General features: G+C 44.4%; 2 protein-coding genes across 2 annotated transcripts; one reads left to right on the top strand and one right to left on the bottom strand.

Annotated features, from left to right (window-relative positions):
• Positions 1-14,618: 14,618 nt before the first annotated feature.
• On the bottom strand, positions 14,619-16,427 carry LOC308324431 (cytosolic phospholipase A2 gamma-like; the record flags this gene model as incomplete). Its single annotated transcript, XM_080776478.1, has 1 exon — positions 14,619-16,427. The coding sequence occupies one exon, from the start codon at positions 16,425-16,427 to the stop codon at positions 14,619-14,621; it is 1,809 nt and encodes a 602-aa protein (XP_080632604.1).
• A 2,394-nt stretch (positions 16,428-18,821) lies between these two features.
• coa3b (cytochrome C oxidase assembly factor 3b) lies at positions 18,822-21,328 on the top strand. Its single transcript, XM_080776533.1, has 2 exons — positions 18,822-19,106; positions 20,637-21,328. Exons 1-2 carry the CDS (start codon positions 18,929-18,931, stop codon positions 20,741-20,743), a joined length of 285 nt encoding a protein of 94 aa, XP_080632659.1. The 5' UTR covers positions 18,822-18,928; the 3' UTR covers positions 20,744-21,328.
• Positions 21,329-26,410: the final 5,082 nt, after the last annotated feature.

Here is a 26,410-nt window from a genome sequence, read left to right as displayed (position 1 = left end):
TCCATTTTTGCCACGGACGTACAAAATGAGAGCCCTGAATGACCATAACAGGTCTGTAACTCTGAGGGTGTTTAAATGGAACCAATTGGTTCCATTTGAAGACTCTCAGAGTTAAGGGGAGACTTTCTATGCAATTAAAACATTTGAGAATGAGAACCACTATAGTACTATAGCTGGACTCCTAATATTCCATATGTCGTAGAAAATATTTGTCATACATATTCTGAAGAAAGCCTGGAGACTGACATTCAATAAGTGGGTGATATGATCAAAATAAGAACATTATTGTGTGTAAAAAAAAAAAAGAGCTTGTAGACATCTGCTATTTTCAATAGATTTTGTACACAGTGTGAACTTGTGAAATGTGACATTCTGCAATATGAGTACTTTTACTTTTAGTACTTTAAATACATTTTGACGCCGATACTTTTGTACTTTTACTCAAATACATTTTCAATTCCGTACTTTTACTTGTAACGAAGCAGTTCTAAATTTTGGTGCTTTAGCTATTGAAAAATAGCAGATCTACAAGCTCATAGCGCATTTTAGAGCACATTGCCAAAAGGGCAGGGGGGTACTCTAGCACCCCCTAGTGTGTATCTGTGCACGCCACTGACCCCTGGTCTCTGTGCTTGTCTCCCAGGTGTATGTGGAACAGAGGCTGTGCGGTGCCCGTGAGCAAGTTGGCCGCCTTGAGCACATTGGGATGTAGGATGGTGGGTAGTAACTACTACGTGCAGACCCGTTACAGCTGCCTCAAGCTACGTAAGTGCAGGCCACGCACGCACGCGCCAACATACGTAATATAAGGACACAATCATACACACACACACACACACACACACACACACACACACACACACACACACACACACACACACTACACTTTATTTTATTCCTTATTATATTCAATATTTTTTTTTGCTTTGTTCCACTTTTGCTTTGACAATGTAAACGTATGTTTTCTCATGCTAATAAAGCTCTACACGCGCACGCCGCACGCACGCACGCATGTGCGTGCGTGTGTGTGAGAGAGAGAGAGAGAGAGAGAGAGAGAGAGAGAGAGAGAGATATAGAGTGAGAGGGAGAGAGGGAGAGGGAGAGGGAGAGAGAGCTCTCAATTCGTTGCTGTTTTTAATTTTCAGGGAATCCAACTTCACGAGGAATTAGAAAAAGAAGAGCCAGATATACGGTGTCAAGGATGAATTGTCGTAAGTAAAATGTCTCCCGTTCCTTGGAACCTTTCAGATAATAACACATTCATAGATGTGGTCATCTGGACATAGCAGTGAATAAAATATGTTTGGAGTCAGTTAACACAGGCTGATGTTTCTCTGCAGCTAAGAAAACTAGCGTGATCGTACACTTCAAGAAGGGGCAATCATACATGTATAGGTAAGTTTTTTTTAAAGGTTTCATGACATTCATTTTCATTTATTTCTATTTTTCTTTTAGGTTTTATGACCTCAATTACACCCAAAGACCCTACACTTTGAACATTTTTTCAGTGGATTGTCTGTGGGGTTTTTTTGGGGTTTGGAAGCCTTTTGACAGTGAAAACAGTGACATCTGCTGGCAAATCCCATTGATATAATGGGATGGGATTTGCAGGCTGTGACATCACAAACAGCAGGAAAATCAGAGCACTTGTTTGAGCCAGAAAACCCCAGACTACAGAAAAACTACTGAATGTTAAAAGTTCAGCTTTTTGGGGTGCAATTGAGCTCAGAAAACCTAAAAGAAATGTAGAACTTACACAATTAAATTACAAACTTGTTTTTTGTTATGTCACATTCCCGTTAAGACAACGGATGGGTTGTAAGCCCAATAAACCACGCCACTGGGTCAGGATGCAACAATACGGTTTTAGCGCTTGTCGCAGCGGGGTGATTGCGACTGCACTAAGCCATTACTATGTAACCCAGGCAGGTCTGTGTGTGTGTGTGTGTGTGTGTGTGTGTGGGTCCCTCCACCCGCCACCAGAGGGCGCAGCTTTATCACACACAAAAAACCTCACACACATGCGCAAACACACACACACACACACACACACACACACACACACACACACACACACAAAACTTAAAAATAAAAAGGTCTATAATTTATTCTAATGGTTGTTATTGCAATTTACGAGCTGCGTTCGCTTCCCGTGTCCGCGCGTTATTATGTATTTTTGCACGTCGGCACGCGTCGACGGAAGTCCACCCAAGTGATTCAATTGGTTCAATTCAACAGTTGCTTGCAACTACTTGCATCTACATGCGTCTGCATGTGCCAATCACAACCGTTTGGTTGCAAGGGGTTGCTTGGCAACCCATTGGTGTGGTTTGGGCTGTATACGTCATACAGTGGTTAGCGGTAAAAAGTAAACAAGTACATTTGCTTACAAGTACTGTAACATGTTGAGGTACTTTCACTTTACTGGAGAATGTCCAATACTTTTACTTCTACTCGTTTCATGTTTTCTTTGTGTTTTTATCATCTTTTTGACCTAGATTTAACAAAATCAACGGCCAACGAAGGGCGCCTGAAAGCCAAGGGCCCCTGGGGGCCACGGCCTCACCGGCCCAATGGTTAATTTGGATTAATTAATTAATTAATCTGCAATTATTTGAAAATTTTAGTTAGGCCTATAATTACTTACATTGACCACTTCAGCCCTGTACATATTTGGGTCATTTGAAAATAGATAGCTGTGATAAATAGATCATAGCTTACAAACATCGCCAAAAAAACAAAAAAAACATCGCAATTATCCAAAGGATGTTTATACATTTGAAAACTTGTGAAATGGGATAATGCATAAAGAGTACTTTTACTTTCTCTTGGCTACATGCCAAAGCGTCCTTGAGCAAGTCATGGAACAACGTCTCACAATGTTGTTGTGAGCTTGTAGATTGGCTATTTTCACAAAATCAGTGTCAAACAAAATGTTACGTCTCAACTCCTGACAGCTGCAGTGGTCGCTACACACACACTGCGCCGGGTACACCATGCACGCATATAAATACGTATACGTTTTGTCGTTTCACTTACAGGTCATGCCAAAGGAAACAGCAGTGTAGAGTATTCCTGCGTGGCCACCATGTCAGGCCTGCCCGATACGTATGTATGCCTCCAACCAAACGTGAGCATTCCTTCGATATTATTTTATCTACATAATGTCTACCTATAGCGCCATACATGAGCATTCACCTGACATTCTCTTGTACCTAAAACCACACATGAGCAGCATGATATTCATCTTATTTCATTTTCCATCACTTCCGAAGTTCCGAGGCATCTGATGTGTTATTTTTCACACAATCCAGTATGAAGATACAGGTATATGTGAGGAAACCTCAGAAAACCAAACAGACAGTCCATCGGGAGCTAGATGCTCTCTCAGCCCTATATAGCACGTTCCCTCAACTGTATGTGCCCCATCTTGCACACCGCCTGCCATGCTATGTCGAAGTAGATCAGCTTATAGTATAGTTGAACTATTTTTAAAATGTTTTCTTCTCCTTTTCCTTTCGGCATTTCCCTTCTCGGGTCACCAAACTCACCACAGCGTGTTTTCTGCCTCCATCTCACCCTGTCCTCTGCCTCCTCTTCTCTCACACCAAATAACTCCATGTTCTCTTTAACTACATCTTCTCTTTGGTGTGAGAGAAGAGGAGGCAGAGGACAGGGTGAGATGGAGGCAGAAAACACACTTCTACCGTTATGCTCACTATCCCTCCTCTCCAAAACATCTGACATGCACTCTGATGTACTCATTCCTGATCCTATCCTATCCATCTTAATTGTTACTCACAGAGAGAGCCACAACATGTTAGTCTCTGCCTCCACCCGTTTCGACTGTTATCAATCGACAAGACTTAGGATCAGCACGATTGTTTTCGACGAGTATATGGGCATGCTCTGCCGATTGATACAATGAAAACCCGGAAAACGACAGGATTAAGGTTGGCGAACATGCGTTAATATTAGGAACACGCTGCGACATGCAGTAGGTCGGGTCCGATCGGCTAGATAAGATCGGCGTAATAAGTAACCTACTGGTAATTATCGGTTGATTTTCGGTAGAAACGGCTCATACCTCCAGCTCTGCTAGCTCCTGTCTTTTCCTCAGTGCAACTGTCTTTAAACCTATATATTTAGCTTGTCTCTACATCTTCACCTTCCCTTGTATTCTTGCCGATACTTTCCTATCACACATCACACCTGACACTTTTCACACACTCACATTGAATGCATACAATAAATGTACTGCTAGACTGACGGATGTGTTCCTAAATAGTATTGCACTTTAACCTCAAATTAACCTCCACCTTGTTGTCATTCTATTCAGATGTTGCCGTGGCGTGTGAGGGAAAATCTCTTAAGCTATCCTGCAGCGCATGTAAGATACAACATTCATTCAGACAAAACATGTTCAGAAAGAAATCCTCCCCCAAAAGCATTTTTTGTTTTCATGAATACGAAACCAATTGAATGATTATTTTCAGTAATGTCATGAAGATAATAAAATGCAATAAACTAGAAAACAAATGAGTAGTGGAAAATATCCGACGCTCGTACCATGGATTCAGACTAGACTATATATTACATTGTACTTACTATATAGTACATTACCAGTAAGACGCGCAAACGCGGGAAGCGAACGCAGCTCGGACATATTTGGGTTTTTTTAAGATTTATTTTTAAGTTAAGTTTTTAACTTAGCCATAACCATATAAGGAGTCCCCGAAGCAGCTATACGTCCAAATATGGAGTGTGTTGCATCAATCCAATCCAATCCAATCCACTTTATTTATATAGCACGTTTCAAAACTCAGAGTTTACAAAGTGCTGTACAGGAGAAAATAAAAACAAATGCACTACAGCTACCACACAGAAAAACAACAGCGAGAAAACAAAGTACAAACAGTGAAAACAAATGAGACAATATACATTATATACAACATATACAAGGACCGAAGGAACTCAAGCGGGGTTAAAAGCCAAGGTATAGAGGTGGGTCTTTAGGCGAGATTTAAAAGTCTCGATGGAGGGGGCCGATTTGACGTGGGAGGGGAGTGCAATCACAAACAAATCACTCAGCTCCATATATGGGCACAAAGGGGACACACACACACACAGACAGACAGACAGACAGACAGACAGACAGACAGACAGACAGACAGACAGACAGACAGACAGACAGACAGACAGACAGACAGACAGACAGACAGGATCTGCTAGGTCTCATAGTAAGTGCTCACTGTGTTCGCAATCAACAACATGCAGAACTAATCCCATCACCGGCTCTCTTTACTTCTCAGCGAACATGACGGTCAAGGTTCTGTACGTGTTCTATGGGATATCCAGACGTCACCGTCAATGCACTCGGAGCCGGAGTCGGAGGAGGACATGCGGAACAAACAAGAGGAGAGCCAGATACGCCGCGAGAAGACAGTAAGATGCCGCGTATAGAGCGTCGCATGAGTCCCTCTCCCTTTCAGAACGTGGCAGAGGAAATTAATCCCAATACATTTTTCCCCATAGGCATTTCAAAACGTATTGATTTAAAGACCTTTTGAGCGTCGTACGAAGCCAACTCTTGTCGTGACAAATCATGACAACACACACAATATTTTAGACCAAACAAATAAGGCCCGAATAATTGTGTGTGTTGTCATGATTTGTCACGCCAAGAGTTGGCTTCGTACGACGCTTAAAAGGTCTTTAAATAAATAAGTGTTGAAATGCCTATGGGAAAAATGCATTGGGATTCATTTCCTGGGCCACTCGTTGTTCTGAAAGGGGGAGGGACTGCGACGCTCTATACAGTGCAATACTCTCTCTCTCTCTCTCTCTCTCTCTCTCTCTCTCTCTAAAAAAAAGACAAAAGACACGGTGCCCACTGCTTACATGGCTTCCACATTAGCAACATTATAATGTAATGGATTGTAATGGAAGGGTGTGTGTGTGTGTGTGTGTGTGTGTGTGTGTGTGTGTGTGTGTGTGCGTACCCGCGTGGACGGCAGGTGTGCGGGGAAACGCATGTGTGTGTTGAAGGCTGCCAACGGTGTCTTTAAGAACACCTGTCCCAGAGTGAAAGGGAATCCCCGGGTCTTATATGTGAAGTTCAAGTGTGTGTAGGCAGCAAGGTCTACACACACCTTGTGCAGGTATGTACGCACGCACACACACACACACACACACACACACACACACACACACACACACACACACACACACACACACACACACACACACACACACACACACACACACACACACACACACACACACACACACACACACACACACACTCAAACGATGTGTTTTCTTTGCAGAGGACAACGGACTGGAGAGGCGTGTCTCATCCAGCCATTCAGCACCATGTGGCCTCTAGCTGTTTCACTTCCACACCACTGTAACAGAACATTTCATTGTATCGTCTGGCACTACTGTGCCTTAAAATGTGAAAATAATCCTCAGAGAGTCGTCAGGTCATGTCTCATGTCTTGTCTGGAAAATGTAGACACACAGGGCTCTATTTACACATCCATGCTAAACCCCTTATCCCTAAACTATATACTTTTCCTTTTTTCACTATTTTGAAAAACATTTTTGAATAGTCATAATAGCCGATCTGCATCGACACGTTGTGAGCTTGTAGATTCAGATTGGCTATTTTAACTATTACATTTTTTTTTCTTCTTCAAAATAGTAGTATAGTTTAGGGATAAGGGGTTTAGAGGGGGTTAGTCTTCGTGACTCAGATGTCAAGCCGTGAGAGATGAGCTGATTTGCACTGGAAACGGAGCAAAAGATTGACTCAACGACCGAGTTGTCCATAATTGTCCCTTTTAAGCACTCTTTTAAGTCCCACTAGTGCCAGACTGAAATGAACACTCTGAAATGGATAGTATACGGTATTTGCAGTGTGGAAAATAAAAATAATGTTGGTGAAAACCACATATGTCTTTTCTTTGTCGTATGTCATTTCAACACACCCTTCAGGCTTCATGTGGATCACCACACATCGGACAAAACAGGAAAGGGCGCACAGTGCACACCAGTGTTAACCCATTCTGACCTGAGATCAGATTCATACGAGGTTTCCACCGGACACACATGACGGGTCTGATGAACCCATTCTGACCTGAGATCAGATTCTAAAAAATGTTTCGTTCTTCGATTTTTCAAAAATAGCAGACCTACAAGCTCATAGCGCGCCACTCGGTGGCGCGCTATGAGCTTACGGCACTCCATCTTTAACCCATTCCGACCGGCAACCCATTTTGGTGTTAGCATCATGTTATGCTTCATTGAAAAATAGAAGATCTACAAGCTCATAGCGAGTGGCGCGCTACGAGAAAGATGGCGACTTCCATTGCAAGGACTGACAGGCTTCATTTTACGTTCATGTTAGACCCGGGGAACGCTTTGTCCATATTTTATACAGTCTATGGTTTAAAGTAGTTTACAACCGTTTCCCAACATTCCACTGTCCAGCTTTCCCCTGCTGTTCTCTGGGATAGAAGCCTTATTTATATTCTGCAGCAAGACGGTGTCGCACGCCTAAAATTGCAGATCCACAAGCTCACAGCGGGGCATGGATGAGACGCGTTGTGAGCTTGTACATCTGCTATGTATTTATAACGTTAATAATACATGCAGGCCAGGGTCTTCAATGTTTTTCAGGTCAAGCCAAGGACCACTTAGCTGAGAGTGAGAGATCAAGCAGGGACCCCCACTATACATAGGCAATTATATTATAAAACTGTTGCAGATTAAACTAGAGATAGACTTGTTTGACAGCACTACAAGTGTGACCTGTAATTTTTGTTTTGTTTATTTGTTTATTTTCTATTTATATGTTGGTAACATTAATTGATGAACGATAGGCTATTACATTTTAATCTCTTGAAACCTCTATACTCAAAACCTCAAATTGACCTTTGAGATATAATAATTATACTATAGCCTATGATTATTAGTAATCTAACAATTCCACAATAACCAGCAGAGAGCAGACCCTTTGTTTACTTACAGAATTCTATAAGTTGGGTTGTTTGAGATGCAGAGCTATAATACTAACCTACAGTAAAACAATAAATTGCTTTGAATTTAAATGTAATGCATTTTTACATGTTTTGGGAAATGAATAGAGCTTTAATATACCGGTAAATCCTTTCTATTGTGATGAATCGCCATCAAATCGTATTGGTAGAGGGGTGAATCGCATCGTATCGCATTGATTTGAACTAAATGGTTATCGCATCGCATCGGGAAGAGGGAGAATCGTATCGCATCGTATCGCCAGAGGATTCCATGTATCTCTATTCTCTAATGTATCGTATCGCTGGCAGTGCATCGAGATGCGTATCGAATCGTGAGATGAGACGAGATTCACATGCCTAGTACATACCCTCCCCAGATGTAGGCGATATCTTCAATCAGGACGGCAGTGTAGCCAAAGCATTTTCCTCTCCCAGGTGTCACTCGGGGCAACTTCCTCCATCGCAGAGACACTGTGTCGAAGACGTACACATCGATCGGACCCATTTTCCGTGCACTAGAACCAGGACCTATACGAATGAGTACACCTCACACCTCACAGCTATGGCAACGTGTTCACCATCCTCCTTCAATGTTTCCCTCACCACAACTGTCCAGCGCAACATTTTGACTGTACAGCAACAACAACGAAAAACTACCAATAATGAGCACTCTTGCCTGAAACAGAATGGAGTGGCCCGAGACAGCACTTATATCAGAGGCCAGTCTATGACATCAGTCCTCTATGATGTCACTGCTGTGACATAAACACTAATAAACTATTTGTATAGCAAATGTATTCCAAGTAATCTGGTCATAGAAGCAGAATGCTGCTTCACCATGTTTTTTATAAGGCATTGCAGGCACATCAAGCAGGTCAGGGGTGGAGTGGACCCGGGTTTGGGACATCATAGGCAAGCATTAATATAGGAAGGTGCCAGACCATTGTAGAATAAAAATCGCACCCGTGTGAAGTGAGGGGCGCTAATCATCATCGTACATCATCATACATCATCATCAAGAATGGTGGTCCCTTATTGGCCAAGCGTTCCCACCGACATCTGATTGGTTAGCCGATTTGCTCGTCTACATATGGCGTATATTTTCCCTTCAATGTCGACGTTTTAATGTTTAATTTAGTCATATTTAGCTGAATTCTGGTGTCATTTCTCCGTTCATTGTCAATGGCACACCTTGAGACGTGTGAGGACAAAAGGTCTATATAGAGGAGGGGCTATAGCGCCCCTTTAAAATCACACTTGTGTGAAGTGAGGGGCGCTCTTATAATCATACATCATCAGACAGCACATTCCGTGCTCAGCCAATCAAATCATGTTGTGGAACAAACTGCTGCAAAAGCTGGACATAGGAGGGGCTAGTGCCACTATAAGAAAAAAATAAAAATAATAATAACATTGTTCAGTTTGTGACATATACAAACATGTGCACCAATGGTTCCACAGTCTAGAAGAGAACCAGTCCATTATGAGGTTCAGGTCCATGTGTATATGTTCCTAAATATATATACAAAATACAACATATAAATACAATGAAAAACATTGTCCTCCGAGCACTCTCAGTCTTAAGACAACAGACAAAAACGAAAACAACTACAGCACAAATGACAAGCAAATATAAGAAAAGGCACAGCATGCATGAAAGTATGACTATTACTGACTCAGATGCCCTACACATGAACCTGTACATGATGTTACGTAGCACGGCAGTGCAGGTGGGTACCATGACACAATCGGTCATGGCTTCCAATTCCCACCTGATGTTGTGTGGGAGTTCTGACTGCTCCAGATCATACTCAATAACTGCCAGCTTGCATAACGTCTTTAGACTAGGGCTCATGTCTAAGATGTACAGGCTATCACATTTCATATTATCCTCTTTAAAGAGGATAAGATCTCCCACAATGCAGCAGAAGCCAGAACACATGGTTGGCCATGGGCAATTCCCCTTGGGCTTAACCTCTTTCCAGGTGAAGGTCTTTAGATTGAATTTCCACAGATCATTTGAGTCCCTGTATCCTGAGCCCATGCCATGGCCCCCAAATATGTACAGCTCTCCTTTGTAGGCAAACGCTGAATGACCTGAGCGTCTTTTTGGACGAAGCTGTGCAGAAGGCGTTCTCAGCCAGTGGTCGGTCTCTGTGTCAAACACTCTGACGTTGTTGATCCTGCAGCCCCCAAATACAAAGATCTTTGTCCCGATGATGGTGGCAGAATGCTGTGATGAAACCGGTACTCGAGTGCCTCCGGTGTTAATCAAAGTCCAGACCGTCGCAGTGGTGTCCAACTTGTAGGTGTCATTACCACGTGATGACTGTCCTCCATGGATGTACATGGCCTTCTCCAGGACACAGGCTGAGTGTCCGGTCCTACCTTTTGGTACAGTCCCAGACACCTTGGGTTTGAACCATCTGTGGGTGTCCACGTCAAATGCATGAAGCCCTAAGTATCTTCCACCTACATACCCACCTACATACCCTCCCCAGATGTAGGCGATATCTTCTATCAGGACGGCAGTGTAGCCAAAGTACACATTGGGAACCTCGAGGGGGCATTTTCCTCTCCCAGGTGTCACTTGGGGCAACTTCCTCCATTGCAGAGACACTGTGTCGAAGACGTACACATCGATTGGACCCCTTTCACGTGCACTAGCACCAGGACCAACGAATGAGTACACCTCACACCCCACAGCTATGGCAACGTGTTGACCATCCTCCTTCAATGTTTCCCTCACCACAACTGTCCAGCGCAACATTTTGACTGTACAGCAACAACAACGACAAACTACCAATAATGAGCACTCTTGCCTTAAACAGAATCGAGTGGCCCGAGACAGCACTTATATCAGAGGCCAGTCTATGACATCAGTCCTCTATGATGTCACTGCTGTGACATAAACACTAATAAACTATTTGTATAGCAAATTCATTCCAAGCCATCAGGCCATAGAAGCAGAATTCTGCTTCACCATGTTTTTTATAAGCCATTGCAGGCACATCAAGCAGGTCAGCGGTGGAGAGGACCCGAGTCTGGGACATATCCAAGCCTTAGAGATATGTCTCTTCATAATGAATAGAGAGGCAAAATGGACATAGTGGCCAAATTTGGTATTGCAGTGTGGGCCCAAACACATGAACGCTCATGATGACATGTGGCCACTGTGAACGCACGTGTACTAAGAAGGTGCCAGACCATTGTAGAATAGAAATCACACCTGTGTGAAGTGAGGGGCGCTAATTATTATCGTACATCATCATACATCATCATCAAGAATGGTGGTCCCTTATTGGCCAAGAGTTCCCACCGACATCTGATTGGTTAGCCGATTTGCTCGACTACATATGACATTATTGTCCCTTCATTGTCAATGGTATTTAATGTATTGATGTTTAATTTACGTCATATTTGGCGGAAATTTGACCTAATTTCTCCTTTCATTGTCAATGGCAGAAAAAAGCTACTACGCCACTGTGCTGTTGTCATGGTCTGTCACTCCACAGACCATGTCTCCTCCCTGGCCACTCCCTCATTCCATTCCCTCACACTGCACACCTGTCTCCAACTCTCATCAGCCCTGCAGTGCTTCCCATTACACACCTGTGAACCCTTTGCCATTATCCTGCTACCTATAAATACTGGACTCTTTGCACACACAAACTGTCAGTACATACTTCCCTGTTCCAGTGTTCTGCCTTGGACTCCTCATGTGTGTTTTTGGGCTTCTAAGAGGTATTTGTGTTTTGCATAGCTTATAACTTTTGGACTTCTGGTTTATGCATTATGCTATTGAAAGTATTTTTCATTTTTTACTCCTTGCATTTCCCTATTTTTGTTGTAAACTATTTTCTGCCTTAATAAATAAGTTAATTTGATACATTTTCTGCTTTTGTCTCTGCAATTGGGTTCTGCATTCCTGGTACCGTAACAGAATGTACTGACCATAAATGAACCCAGCAGAGATAAAACTTTTTCATAGAAAAGTTGCAGAATTTGAAAATGTGGTTTCCCATCTCTTGGCCTCCCCACCTAAACTGCTTGCTGAACTCCAAGTGGAGATATCAGTACAGCAGCAGTGGTTCAAGGAGAGACCATGGGTAAGCCATTTTGTACCCCACCTGGATGTGGTCCTTGGGAGGCTCAAGAACTTTGAAAATGCCTCAATTCCCTATGCGTCCCAACCAGTTCCCTGCTCTCTCAGGCTTGGAGTGGTGAGTCTAGAATTAGCTAGCCCTGATAAGTTTGCTAGCCAGCAGAAGACTCAGTATATGGACTTGCGTGCCTATTTTTGCAGTAAGGCCCAAATTCAAAAAAAAAAAAAAAAACTTCACGCCCCAGATCCTCATCTGGGCACACGCCTGGCTCTGGGAGGTCCCCGTAGGGGCAACATCTCCCGGGATCGCCCAGCAACCAAGCCCACAAGGCCAGCCATCTCCAGTCTGCTGTCAGCCCCTACCCAGAGACCATCAGTGTCTGCAGCACCCCCTGCAGGCCTGCCTCCCATGTTGGCCGTTCCGCCTCCAGTGTCTGCAGATCTACCTGTGGTCCATTCTGCAGCATCCTCCGTATCTCCTGGGTGTGCAGCATCCTCCGTATCTCCTGGTTGTGCAGCATCCTCCGTATCTCCTGGGTGTGCAGCATCCTCCGTATCTCCTGGGTGTGCAGCATCCTCCGTATCTCCTGGGTGTGCAGCATCCTCCGTATCTCCTGGGTGTGCAGCATCCTCCGTATCTCCTGGGTGTGCAGCATCCTCCGTATCTCCTGGGTGTGCAGCATCCTCTATGTCTCCTCGGTGTGCAACTCCGCCTGCAGCCCCGCCTCCTGGGCCTGCAGCTCCGCCTGCAGCCCCACCTCCTGAGCCTGCGCCTCTGCCTACAGCACCTCCGGCTTCACCTGAGCCTGCAGCACCTCCGGCCTCAGCTCTGCCTGCAGCATCTCCGGCTTCGCCTGAGCCTGCAGCACCTCCGGCCTCAGCTCTGCCTGCAGCACCTCCGGCTTCGCCTGAGCCTGCAGCACCTCCGGCCTCAGCTCTGCCTGCAGCACCTCCGGCTTCGCCTGAGCCTGCAGCACCTCCGGCCTCAGCTCTGCCTGCAGCACCTCCGGCTTCGCCTGAGCCTGCAGCACCTCCGGCCTCAGCTCTGCCTGCAGCACCTCCGGCTTCGCCTGAGCCTGCAGCACCTCCGGCCTCAGCTCTGCCTGCAGCACCTCCGGCTTCGCCTGAGCCTGCAGCACCTCCGGCCTCGCCTGAGCCTGCGGCATCTCTGGCCCTGCCTCCGCCTGCGGCTTCCCTGGCGTCTCCTTCGGTGTCTTCGGTCTCGTCTCAGCCTCCGGGGCGACCGCCCGACGACTTCGTATCTGCCTCGTCACGGCCTCCGGGGCGACCGCCTGATGTCTCCGCCTTCGCCCTGTCTCGGCCTCCCGGCCGTCCACCTGACGACGCATCCTTCGTCTCGTCTCGTCCGCCCGACGACAACTTCACCGCCTCGTCTCGGCCTCCAGGTCGTCCACCCGACGACAACTTCACCGCCTCGTCTCGGCCTCCAGGTCGTCCGCCTGACGACAACTTCACCGCCTCGTCTCGGCCTCCCGGTCGTCCACCCGACGACAACTTTACCGCCTCGTCTCGGCCTCCAGGTCGTCCGCCCGACGACAACTTCACCGCCTCGTCTCGGCCTCCAGGTCGTCCACCCGACGACAACTTCACCGCCTCGTCTCGGCCTCCAGGTCGTCCACCCGACGACAACTTCACCGCCTTGTCTCGGCCTCCCGGTCGTCCGCCTGATGACTCCTCATCTGTCTCGTCCCAGCCCCCAGGCCGTCCGCCTGACCCCTCGTCCCAGCATCCTGGCCGCCCACCTGACATCATCTGCTCAGCATCAGTTCCCTTCCCCCAGACCCCCTCCTCCACCCACCCTGCTTTGTGTTCCGGGCCAGCATGGTGGGACGTCTGGAAGCCGTCCCTTAAGGGGGAGGTACTGTCATGGTCTGTCACTCCACAGACCATGTCTCCTCCCTGGCCACTCCCTCATTCCATTCCCTCACACTGCACACCTGTCTCCAACTCTCATCAGCCCTGCAGTGCTTCCCATTACACACCTGTGAACCCTTTGCCATTATCCTGCTACCTATAAATACTGGACTCTTTGCACACACAAACTGTCAGTACATACTTCCCTGTTCCAGTGTTCTGCCTTGGACTCCTCGTGTGTTTTTGGGCTTCTAAGAGGTATTTGTGTTTTGCATAGCTTATAACTTTTGGACTTCTGGTTTATGCATTATGCTATTGAAAGTATTTTTCATTTTTTAGCATTTTGTTCCTGAAGTTTTGCATTTTTTGGAATTCCTAGTTTACTCCTTGCATTTCCCTATTTTTGTTGTAAACTATTTTCTGCCTTAATAAATAAGTTAATTTGATACATTTTCTGCTTTTGTCTCTGCAATTGGGTTCTGCATTCCTGGTACCGTAACAGCTGTGGAACAGCCTGCCAAGGGATCTACGCTTCTCTGAAACACATCACCTTCTCTGAAACACATCACCTTCTCTGAAACACATCACCCACTTCTTTAAATGTGTAAACCAGTGAAGTCAAGAAGTTGATTCTGACGTTGTCTCATGATTTCTTTGATCTCATCCAACAGTCTGTCCTTGTTATTTATCACATTCTCCTTGGATTTTTGCTTCAGAGCCTTGATCTTTTTGGGATCGTACGCTAGATCGAATGTCTTGTAATTCTCTCTCCACTCCTCAATATCCTCTGCACAGTTGACCTTGTTGAATAGGGGCATGTGGATCACTGTCGGTTTTTTGCGGTCTCCTTTATATGCATAAAAGTCATTCGGCTCTGATCGGTCTTCAGAAGTTATTGTGGGATGTATTTTAGGGAAAGGTACTATTTCCTTCTCCTTCTCCTTCGCCATTTTTTCAGCTTGTTCAACCGTCATCATGGGGTCCCCCTCACTGAAGTCCAGAGAAATTACGAGGTCAACCTTTCTGTCTTCTCTCAGCACGGAAAAATACGGGGAATTTAATAGCAGGCCAGCGTCAATGTAGTCCCGTGTTTCTGTCGTCAGGAGGCTGGGGACTACTTGATCTACACTGGTGTTATCTTCCTTACTCCTGCCGTGAAGGAAGTTGTATGTGGTTCCCCACTTCCAGGTCGTCAAGCACGACACGGTGCTCGCCAATATCTTGGCCCAGGTCCACAAATCGACACGAACAACGTCGCTCTCACCACTCTCGCGGTCCTTCTCGTACCAGTCGGAAAAACGTTCGCAGAAGACCAGCGTGTAATGCTCGAGTTCCGCCTTGGTAGACTTTGGATCTAAAATCACACGCTTTCTACTCTGGTCCAGTTTGCCCGCAAGCAACTCGTTCATTCTTTGGACATGAGGAGAATAATCTTTGCCTTCCGAGGCCAGGCTGTTAATGTCGACGAGCGTCTCTAGGGCTAGATGCCAACTGGGACGTGATTGGCCGGAAAGAAACTGTTGAATTACTTCTTTTATCTTTCTCCACACTATCTGGCGGTCGGCCGTAGCACTTCCACACATGCCTTGCACGTACAGCATGTCCATCTCTGGCATTTGCTTTACAATTGAACCATTATTAAACATACTCCCAAACGCTTTCTGCTGAGCAGGGGGCCCGAAGAGTGAGTAGCGCGCCTCATGCGCTGTCAGTTCAAACCAGGGGCCCATCTTTGAGTCACTTCCTTCTAGCTGCTGCATGCAATTCTTGTCGATGACCGTATATATGGGATATGGGACCCTGCCGTTCACCTCCGTCTGCTTTGAAAGAAGAGTTGAGTCCAGGTCTTTTATCCACGTGGCAACAACAATCGCAGACCAGAAATGTGTCAAATTGTAGTGGTCTGTTTGTTTATAATATTCCTTCAGTCTTTCTCCACATTCGGCCCAGGACAGTTTTTCGCCACCAAGCCTGTCAATGATCACTTCCGTCACAGCCGCCTGGTCGGCGCACCAATCACGACCATTTTGGTACAACGATGCCATGCACCATGTGGAGCCAGATACACCGCTCAGATATGAGATAGAGTCAAGGAGATTTATTTCCCCAAATCCTTCCAGTGCTCCCAAAAGGGCTATCATGGCGCGTTTCCCACCTCCTGAACATATAAGACCTATTCTTGGGACAAATTCATGGCACTCAATGCCTTTCGCTGCCAAACAGTCTTTAACTATTTTAAGCCGTTTATCCACATACATTCTCTCGTCCTTGTTCATAGAAGGGCTGATATCCAGACCACCGGGTTCTCCTGGGACAAACGTATCTTCTTCTCCTAGACCACCGGCTTGTCCTGGGTAAAAGGCCTCTTCTTCGCCCAGACCAGAGCTCAAAATGCAGTTCTCCATTATGTGGGCTTGAATTATGTGGATTGATTGATTGATTGATTGCTTGATTGCTTGCTTGCTTGCTTGCTTGATTGATTGATTGATTGATTGACTGACTGACTGACTGACTGACTGACTGACTGACTATATATTGAGAATCGTGAAGCTGCCAGCAGTAGCGTGACATATGACTCCATATTTGGTATAGTGGTGGAAAAAGTACTCAATACAATCAATGTTATTATATCAACTAAAGAGCTATGACGAAAAATGTTTGTCGACTAACTTTTTTGAGGGGCGCTAGCAACTCCTATATTCCGCTATTAGTGTATAGAATTCCGTCCTACACAAACAATACATTTATTTTCACAATGAATGGATAATTTTACGTCATTGTGTCTGGGAAAATTTGGCTTAGTGTCTATTTTCGTCCTATACACAAACTTTTAAATTCCCATTGACAATGAATGGAGCATTTTATGTCAGCGTCTGTTTCACTTCATGTACGATGATAAGAGCGCCCCTCACTTCACACGGGTGTGGGTTTTTTTTACTGAAGAAAACTATTTGAAAACTAAGCTATGGTGATTAAAACTATGACTAAATATACTGATAATTCCGTCAACATTAAAAACTACACTTTAATGTTAAAGGAGAATTCCATGCTAGAAGGCTTTCTTACCTTTAATTAAAGTTGTTACGTCCCCACCAAAGAGGTCCAGGTGTATTTTTGTGCTAAAACTCCTTATTGGCTATTTCCCCTACCATAAGCCCTAAATGAATTGCATTGAATTTAATGGGGCTATGGGGTGTTGTGCTAATTCGCTTATTTCCATCGAAATTAGTAGTAAAGTGTGCCGCTTGGGATATTATTAACATTATGAAGAGAGGATATATTAAAAAAAACTACAAATAAAGGTAAGAAAGCCTTCTAGCATGGAATTCTCCTTTAAGGAGGGACTTGTGGAGAAGAAGTCATTGGAAGTCATGTTATGCTTGGGTGCATGTGTACGGGTGATACTCTCCAAAATAGAGGCACTAAGGCATTACGACGCCATTAGCGCCCGCCAAAAGCTTTAGTTAACAAAATCAACTGTAGATTTAGCTGATTAAAATCTCACAATATTTAGACCAAACTTTAAACTTCACATTAGTGAAGTTTAAAAGGAACCCTATATGGCTAATAACACAAATATGCCTTGAAACATTATACTTGCCCTCTACAACTAAAATAAAACAATAAAAACACCTAGCAGAAGTGCCCCTCTAGGGCCACAGCGAGGTCTCCACCAGGCCAGGTCAGGTTGTGGCCTCCCGGTGGCGCTATAATAGGCCAATGTGAAAAGGGTGCCATTTGTTCTTACACCACTGATGGAAATTAGATGATTTTCTAAGCATGTGTTTAGCAAAAAATCCACCTGTTGGTGGCGCTATAACAGGCCAATTTGAAAAGGGTGGGATATATTCCTCAGCCTGAAAGTCTGTGAAAGATTTCACGTAAATTGCACGCTGCGTTCATGATTTGAGGCTTGTTGTGTCAACAGGCCCAATCCTGCAAACTTTGTTAGCCAATTAGGATAGAATATGAAATATCGGACAGATCTGTCTTGAACACATGACTATAGAGATAGTGTGTAACGATTTGCGGGAATTCTGGTCAGAATCTGGAGGAGTAATATCCAAAACCCTAACCCAAACATGTGTTTTTTTTAAAGTCATCCAGGGAGTGTGTGTGCAAAATGTAGCATCGACCGGGTTAACAGGGCCGGAGATTAGCTGTTCACAGACGGACGGACGGACAGACGGACGGACGGCAAAACATACTCTCTCACCATGCCTTCGGCCTGGCGGAGACAATAATGTATTTATTTCATAAATAGAGAAACTTTCACTCAATAGGAACTGCTCCTGTCGCAAGTTGATGATGCCATTGTGTCCATATATATATGTAACATGTGTCCAGCCCTATGGAATAATGCACGGGCTAGACCACACATTGACACATTGCACCTTTGACGGGAGCAGTTCCCATTGTCTTTTTATGAAAGAAATACAATATTTAAGGTGTTTTCATTTTTTTAATTTTAGTTATAGAGGGCAAGTATAATGTTTTAAGGCATATTTTAGTCTTATTTATTAGCCATGCAGGGTTCATTTTAAAGTCTTCTGTCAATTACCATGATATGCATTTTAATAAATTATGTTTGCATTGAAATTTTAAATGTATTATTTTAAAAGGGTATGGTAATGCTATGCTACTGGTTCTAATCTAAACGGGTCTGTATAGTGCATATTTATTATTAAAGTCTCTCTCTCTCTCTCTCTCTCTCTCTCGTATAGAATACGTAATGCATACAGTAGGTCGCGGTAATGTACCACTAGGTTTGCCAACCGCCTTTAAACACCAGAGAAGAAGAAGAACAAGAAGACGCTATTCTAATATTTGCTAGACACTGCCGAGCTGAATATAACAACAACAACGGTGACCGTTTAACATTTCTAGAGTAGACAGCCACAGAGACATGGCGGACCAGCAGCAGGCTCCCGTACAGGGGGGGCAGGCAGCTCCCCTCACGGCCGCCCAGAGGCAGCTTCACCGCCGCAGAGAGGAGATAATTTACTGGAAGCAGAACATGGAAAAGGTCCGCAGACGCAACCTTTGGACCGGACTGGCCATCGGAGCGTTTGTGGTCGGAATCTGTATCCTTTTATACATGTAATAACAACAATGGATTGATAGGTGTGATTGCACGACAATGTGTCCCATATAAACAGTATGTGCTCATTTTAAGGACGTTGGCGTGTCTACTTTTATATTAGTGGTGTTGCTGACTGTGAATGTCAAACCGTCATGTTACTCATGTACAACTATGCATGTACACAGCATGTCAATTCGTTCTGCAGTTTGCTGATCCGGTTTGGCTCCAGAGCGGTAACGGAAACGATACGTGCATATTAAGTGTGAGCCTCGAATTACCGGATGCAGTAAGGCGGGTTCAGGACCGGATCACACGGGTTAAGTCGAAATAGAAACCAGAGGTTATGATGAAATGGAATGTTGTGATCTGTCTCTGTCTGTGGATCTCATGGAATAGTGGAGTGAACCAGCAGTTAATTACTGATTTGGGCTGCTAAATAATTAGAATGCAACTTTGTATGTGATGTGTATGGAATATCAGACACATTAACAACCTTATAAACAAAACATGCCACGGATATGTTATGGATTGTGTATAATTAGGAAATTAAACAAATTTAACCAATAAGTAGAATAAGTAGCCTACCTTTTAAAACTTAGATAAAGGTAATTGGAGTTGTTAAATACTCCCTCATGTTTCCTCTTTCTTTATTTGTGTCTGCCATGTTATGTAGTGGTCAACAGTAGTGGACTGTCGAGTTGCACCAGTCCAGAGGAGGGCGCTATTGTACTGTTTATAAGTTAGTGGGATCATGGATGTATTGTGTATGAAAGTGGTTAGATAGGCTACTAGTGTAGGCTATACGGTGCTGCGTTGCTACTTGGCTATCGTGTCATGACTCTTTAGTCGACTGGTTAACGTACGTGCCATTGGAATTGGGAACCCGGGTTCGCCTCCCGGCCGAGGCTACATTGGTGGCAGGCTGTGTTTGGGTAACCTCTACAAGTATGTTCCCAGGCGGCACAGACCTTAACCTGGGTAGTCGACAGCCCAAACAGTCTCACTCCCTGGGGCGGAGGTCTCCCCAGTCAGTCGAGCCTGGCTCCTGGCTGGTGCGCGTGGACGCGCTTCCAGTTGGGGGGGGGACGACTGTAGGCTATACGGTGCTGCGTTGCTACTTGGCTATCGTGTCATGACTCTTTAGTCGACTGGTTAACGTACGTGCCATTGGAATGGGGAACCCGGGTTCGCCTCCCGGGCGAGGCTACACTAGTACTCCTTGGTCTAAATATTACTCCGCTACAAGTGAAAGTGTACTTGAGTTAAAGCAGTGGAGCCCTTGGGGGTCCCCAGACCATACTTTGGGAACTAAAGTACCTGAGCATTTCTGTATTCAAAATAACATGCTTTAAAATAAACAATACTTATTTTAAAATGACACATTTTGCTATAATAATGCATTGCTGTATTGAAATGTAGACATTTCTTTCATTTTAAAATATATATTTTTCCTAAACTTAAAAAAAAATGATAATAGCCGATCTACATAGAACGTGATTGTTGTTATTTATACTTAACAGCAGTTCTCCAGTCAGTTACACCATCTTGTCGGTCAAACAAGAGAGGGTCCTGGACGAGATTGATGACGAGGCGAGGATTCACGTCATGCGGGGCCCTCGGACCGGGGCCAACTCCTAGAAGCAGTGTTTCTCAAACCTTTTTATTTATTTGTTTTAATTTCAAGGACACTCTTGAGACTGTAGTTTGGTTCCATTAGTATACACTCCGCTATGGAGGTCCCTTACAGCAGTGCTTCTCAAAGATTTTTGTTTTCATTGTTACTTTATAGAACCTTACCATATTTATGTCATATTGCGGTATGTAAATATGTAAAAATCCAAATATTATCAAAGTCTTCTGTGGCACCTCTTGACCTACGTCACAGCACCCACTTTGAGAACCACTGCCTTACAGACCCTATAAGGGTCTATTTGGAAACCCCCCACAAGGAACCCTGAGGGTCCCTGGACCCCACTCTGAGAGCTACCGTGCTCGACCCTCACACTGCTCACAGTCCCTGCACCCGGAGCCAACAGCTAGGAGGGTGTTGTTGGACTCTTATGGATCAATATGGACCTATTAGTCAAGTCACTGTTCACTGACTGAAGTTCCCCTGAGAAGTTTTTTTTTTTTTCCTTCAACTAATTGTGAGACGGTGACTGCTTTCTTTCAGTGCTGTGTACACAATCCACTTAGTTTTATTAAACACATTTCTTCCATGTAGCCCATGTTTTGTAATTGTGCTATTATGTCCATGGATATACACAGACTACAGAGTGAACTCAACAATTATAAATTAATATGATGATACCTTTTATATAATCACCAACATGAATGATGTTTGTTATTCTCAGCTAGGTAGAGTAGTGGGGCGAGATGGAAAAGGGGGCGACCGTACCCGTTACCAAAAAAAGGACCGGTGTCAGCCACATTTTGGGTAACTTTATCTAAGAAAAAAGAAAAAAAATGACATTGGTAAATATGTTCAGAATTAGCACAGGTTTACTGTAAAAGTAAAACCAGCTATAGTTGTGTAACACATGCTGAATAAAGGCTCTATCTTAACCCATTCTGACCTGAGATCAGATTCTAAAAATGTCTTCTACATCCTGACAGTTTTCATTCTGACCTGAGATCAGATTACATCTTTTTATCTATATGTCGGTCACTCTTCGATTTTTCAAAAAATAGCAGACCTACAAGCTTGTAGCGCACGCTATGTCGAAGTGTCCTTTGAGCAAGACACTGAATCCCTAATTGCTCCTGATGTGTTGCTTGGTGCCTTGCATGGTTTCCGCTGCCATCGGTGTATGAATGTGTGGCTATTTCTTCATTTTGTAGCCATTGTGTACCCTCCACATGAGTTTCTCCTTTGTTCCAACTTTGCCTCTAGTCTGTGCCAATGAAGATTGGCCAATGCATGCTGTGTTCATCAAGCAAAGAGGAACCTTCCATGTTCACCTCCTCAAAGACGCTGCACTTATGAGTGAGTACAGCTGTAGGTTCTTAACTGTCACGGTCAACTTTACCGTCCATGTGGGACGTTTGTCTTAGGTAATTTCCACCCCTGTTGCAGCCACAGAAACATTCACAGAACATGTGCGTGCAACAGAATCATCATAATTTGTCACGTCACAGTTTTAACAAGTTAAAAAGTGGGTGAAATTATTTTTTTGTGCATAGTTCTTGTTATTTTTTCCAAGAAGGGAAGAAGAGCTAGGGGCCAGGGAATGTCGGTCTACGGACAGTCGGACCAATAGTATGTCTAAACTAAAGCCTGTAGTGTAGGCCTATACCCAAGAAGAGGGTGGTTTCAGCAGGCTCTCTTTTTAAATCACATGAGGCAGAAACACATGACACTTCTCGTTCTGTCGGAGACACGCATCGTCATCGACATTACATAATGGTTCAACCACATGCACGTTGTGCTGTAGCATCCCTGCCGTACGGTGTCACCATAGACGAGCATTCAGCATAAACGGCCGAGCATTATGCAGAAGTAGCAGATTGCTGAAACACATCCTGAGCTTGTAGATCAGCTATTTCCGGTGAAGTGATTTTTAATGTAGGTTCTTAAGTTTGAGATTTGTACTAGTGTACGTGCCTCGATCGCATTGCAAGGCGTTGTGCATGAGCTTAGATATGCTTTGCCTAGATAAGCTATAATCACAATTTGTTTCATGGTATAGTTTGTTCATTACTTTTAACGAAGTAATGGTCTATTTTTTTAGGTTTGAAAAAGTCTTAAAAGTCCTTAAATTCTCACTTCACTATCGTATGGGGACCCCCCCCCCCCCTGAAATCATGTGGGATCCCAGCCAATTACTGTATGGTTTACTTAGTTAAATCACCTTGAACAAACACCTCTCACTCTGCACTTCAACATCATGTGTGGATCTGTTCTATATGCCAGTAAACAACCAAACCAGTATGACCAGTGCACTGTAAATAATCTATTTGACACGAGGAACAGTAAACAACCAAACCAGTACACTCATATAAGTGGATCTGACAAACAGTAAATGTAACATGATTCAATCTGTTATGATTAACAAGCCACATTTAAGTATGTTCGTTTACAAGAAAATGTCAAGTATTTCGATTATCATTTAAAAATACAAGAACGTGTGCATCTATTTATGCAATGGATTTATTCACTCAATTCTAACCAATATTGTTCTGTACCCACACACAATGGTCAAAATGCATTAAAATGTACGGGCAAATGGTTATTAGAAACAGTAAATATAACATGATTAAATATGTTATGATTAACAAGACACATTTACGTTTTTTGTGTACAAGAATATGTCACTTTTTTTCGAGAATCATCTCTTGTTAATAATACAAGAACGTGTGCATGTATTTCTCAAATGGACTCATTTACTTAATTCCAACCAATGTTGTTCTGTACCCACACAAAATGGTCAGAATCCAGTAAAATATACAGAATTAAGCCTTGGAAACCTGGACACGCCCCTTCAATAACTTTTCCCCCTTCAAGTAGTCCTCCTGTGTCCTCACATCAGACGCCATTTTCACAGCACCTGCACAAACTTTCAACTTGTCTTCACTTCACCATTTTTTCACGTTTAAGGTAAGAATTAATAATATTAGCCGAGCATTTGATTGAGGTTCAATTTAGCAAGTGTTTACATTATGTTTTGTTTAGTAGCAGCTGTAAAAAAAAAACGTACTGTTTGCTGCTTTACAACACACATCAAAGCAGACGCACGTGTGACGCCAGTGACGGTTTTATTTCCACATAAATGCACCGAGTGTGTGCGAGTGTGTGTGTGTGTGTGTGTGTGTGTGTGTGTGTGTGTGTGTGTGTGTGTGTGTGTGTGTGTGTGTGTGTGTGTGTGTGTGTGTGTGTGTGTGTGTGTGTGTGTGTGTGTGTGTGTGTGTGTGTGTGTGTGTGTGTGTGTGTGCGCGCGCGTGCGCGTGCGTGGGGGCAGTTCTGGTGGTGGGGTGTCAAAATTTGAAGTCGGTGGGGCAAACTGGTTGTTGAGGTGTGTGGATTACAGACGTGCGTGCGTGCGTGCGTGCGTGCCCAGAACTGCCCCAAAAAGGCCTCTGCCTGCATGGGCTCAGGACAGGCAAAGGGAAGTTACTATATTTACCCAGGGTAACTGGACTAAGCTCAAGAACTTGTTTACAGCCAGGCCCTGCTCATTTCATGGTAGGGGTTCAATGCCTTGTCCAAGGGCACTTCAGCGGTGGTAATTTTAACGTGCCGGTCCGGGGATACGAACTAGCGACCTTCCGATAATCATCGCTCCGCAAACCGTTCGGCCACCGCTGCCTCTTGGCAGAGAAACAAGAGTAGCAAATACAACTATTTACATGATGTCTTACGTTGCCATTTAGTGCCCTAAACAAAAAGAAAAAGAAAAGAAAGAAAGGACCTACATAGGGACATTCTTTGCCACCATGCCAGTCATGAACCAATACAGCCACCCTGTCACAACGACTCACAACGAACCTCAGTGACCACGCAACAACGTACATCAACTAATGTCAATCAGTCTTCTATTGAAAATTAACCATTGGAATTGATGGCTGTTATGTCAAAGCCCAAAAGCTCCATCTCCAACCAAATGGAAATAGCAAATTCACTCATGGGATTATTGAAGTGATCAAGAGCCACATACACACACACATACTGTTCCCTGGTACAACAACTGAACTCACATACTGTACAGCAGATACAACACAACAGACCAACTCTAGATTCACATGATGACTATAGCATTCAACCCCAGAGCCAGAACCAGTTCCATTGCCATTTGCCACCCGGTCAATGGGTCCCAAAATGACAGCATTAGCACACCAGCTTGAATCACACGCATTAAAAACACAAGCCGTAGCCAAGAAGCAAAAGACAAAGTTCATACCTTGAGCTGTCGACTCTTCCACTTGACTTCATAAGATAGTTGTAGTGATGCCAGGGGAAAACTGTGGCTCTCTCTCTCCAGTTCATGATGAGACCTCCAGCAGCTCCTCCAGACTCCAGTCATCTCATCTCCATCCTCCATACATCTGGCTGGCTAGCTGGCCATGCAGTACTTCTCCTCCCAGTATCAATGGCCCCCAACCAGCCTCATTATCCTGGCTGCCTGATCTTCTCACTCAGCCTTGGTCTGGATGTTTCGCACTACACAGCACATAGCAAGCATTCTGCTGTAGTGCCTTGGTCAGGGGTTTAGGGCATAGGCTCCATAGGGTCCAGCATTCAGGGGTTTAGGGCATAGGCTCTATACTGTCTATAGGCTCCATCATTCACAGCATGTCGTGGTCAGGGGTTTAGGGCATAGGCTCTATAGGGTCCAGCATTCAGGGGTTTAGGGCATAGGCTCTATACTGTCTATAGGGTCCAGCATTCACAGCATGCCGTGGTCAGGGGTTTAGGGCATAGGCTCTAGGGTCCAGCATTCAGGGGTTTAGGGCATAGGGTCCAGCATTCACAGCATGTCGTGGTCAGGGATTTAGGGCATAGGCTCTATAGGGTCCAGCATTCACAGCATGTCAGGGCTCTAGGGGTCCAGCATTCACAGCATGTCAGGGCTCTATAGGGTCCAGCATTCACAGCATGTCAGGGCTAAGAAGAAGCTGATCTTGGGGATCTGGGGTCGTCACCCTGGCCCGTGTACCTGTGGAGCAGGTTGAGAGAGAGACCATATAAGCTTTGAGTATAAGTATTGGCTATTTCCCCATATATAAGCCCACAATGGGGGTTGGATTTTTGTGCTAATTCGCTTATTTCCATCGAAATAAGTAGTAAAGTGTGCCGCTTGGGATACTATTTACATTATGATTTGAGCAATGGAAATAAGCAAATTAGCACAACACCCCAACGCCCTATTCAATTCAATTCAATTCATTGGGGGTTTATGGTAGGGGAAATAGCCAATAATGCGCTTTTGCAGAAAATAACACCTGGACCTCTTTGGTGGGGACGTAACAACTACAAAGAAAAGTAAGAAAGCCTTCTAGCATCGATTTATCCTACAGTACCATTTTGTGCGGGAACCCCTTTTGGTGATATAGCATTATGTTATGCTTTAGCTATTAAAAAATAGCAGATCTACAAGCTCTTAGCGGCGCGCTATGAGCTTGTAGGTCTGCTATTTTTGAAAAATCGAACAACGACTGACAGAAACATAGCTTTTTCAGAAAACTGTCAGGATTTAGAGGACATTTTTAGAATCTGAGGTCAGGTCAGAATGGGTTAAACCATCATTGGTAAACAGTTAAGAAGAATTCAGTTTTATACAAGGATTTGGTCCTGTGACACCCCAAACA

The sequence above is a fragment of the Protomyctophum bolini genome (genome assembly GCF_963924005.1).
Source record: "Protomyctophum bolini genome assembly, chromosome: 11".
Lineage (NCBI taxonomy): Eukaryota > Metazoa > Chordata > Actinopteri > Myctophiformes > Myctophidae > Protomyctophum > Protomyctophum bolini.
Note: the sequence above shows the minus strand (reverse complement) of the source record. Positions and strands in the feature narration are given on the sequence as shown.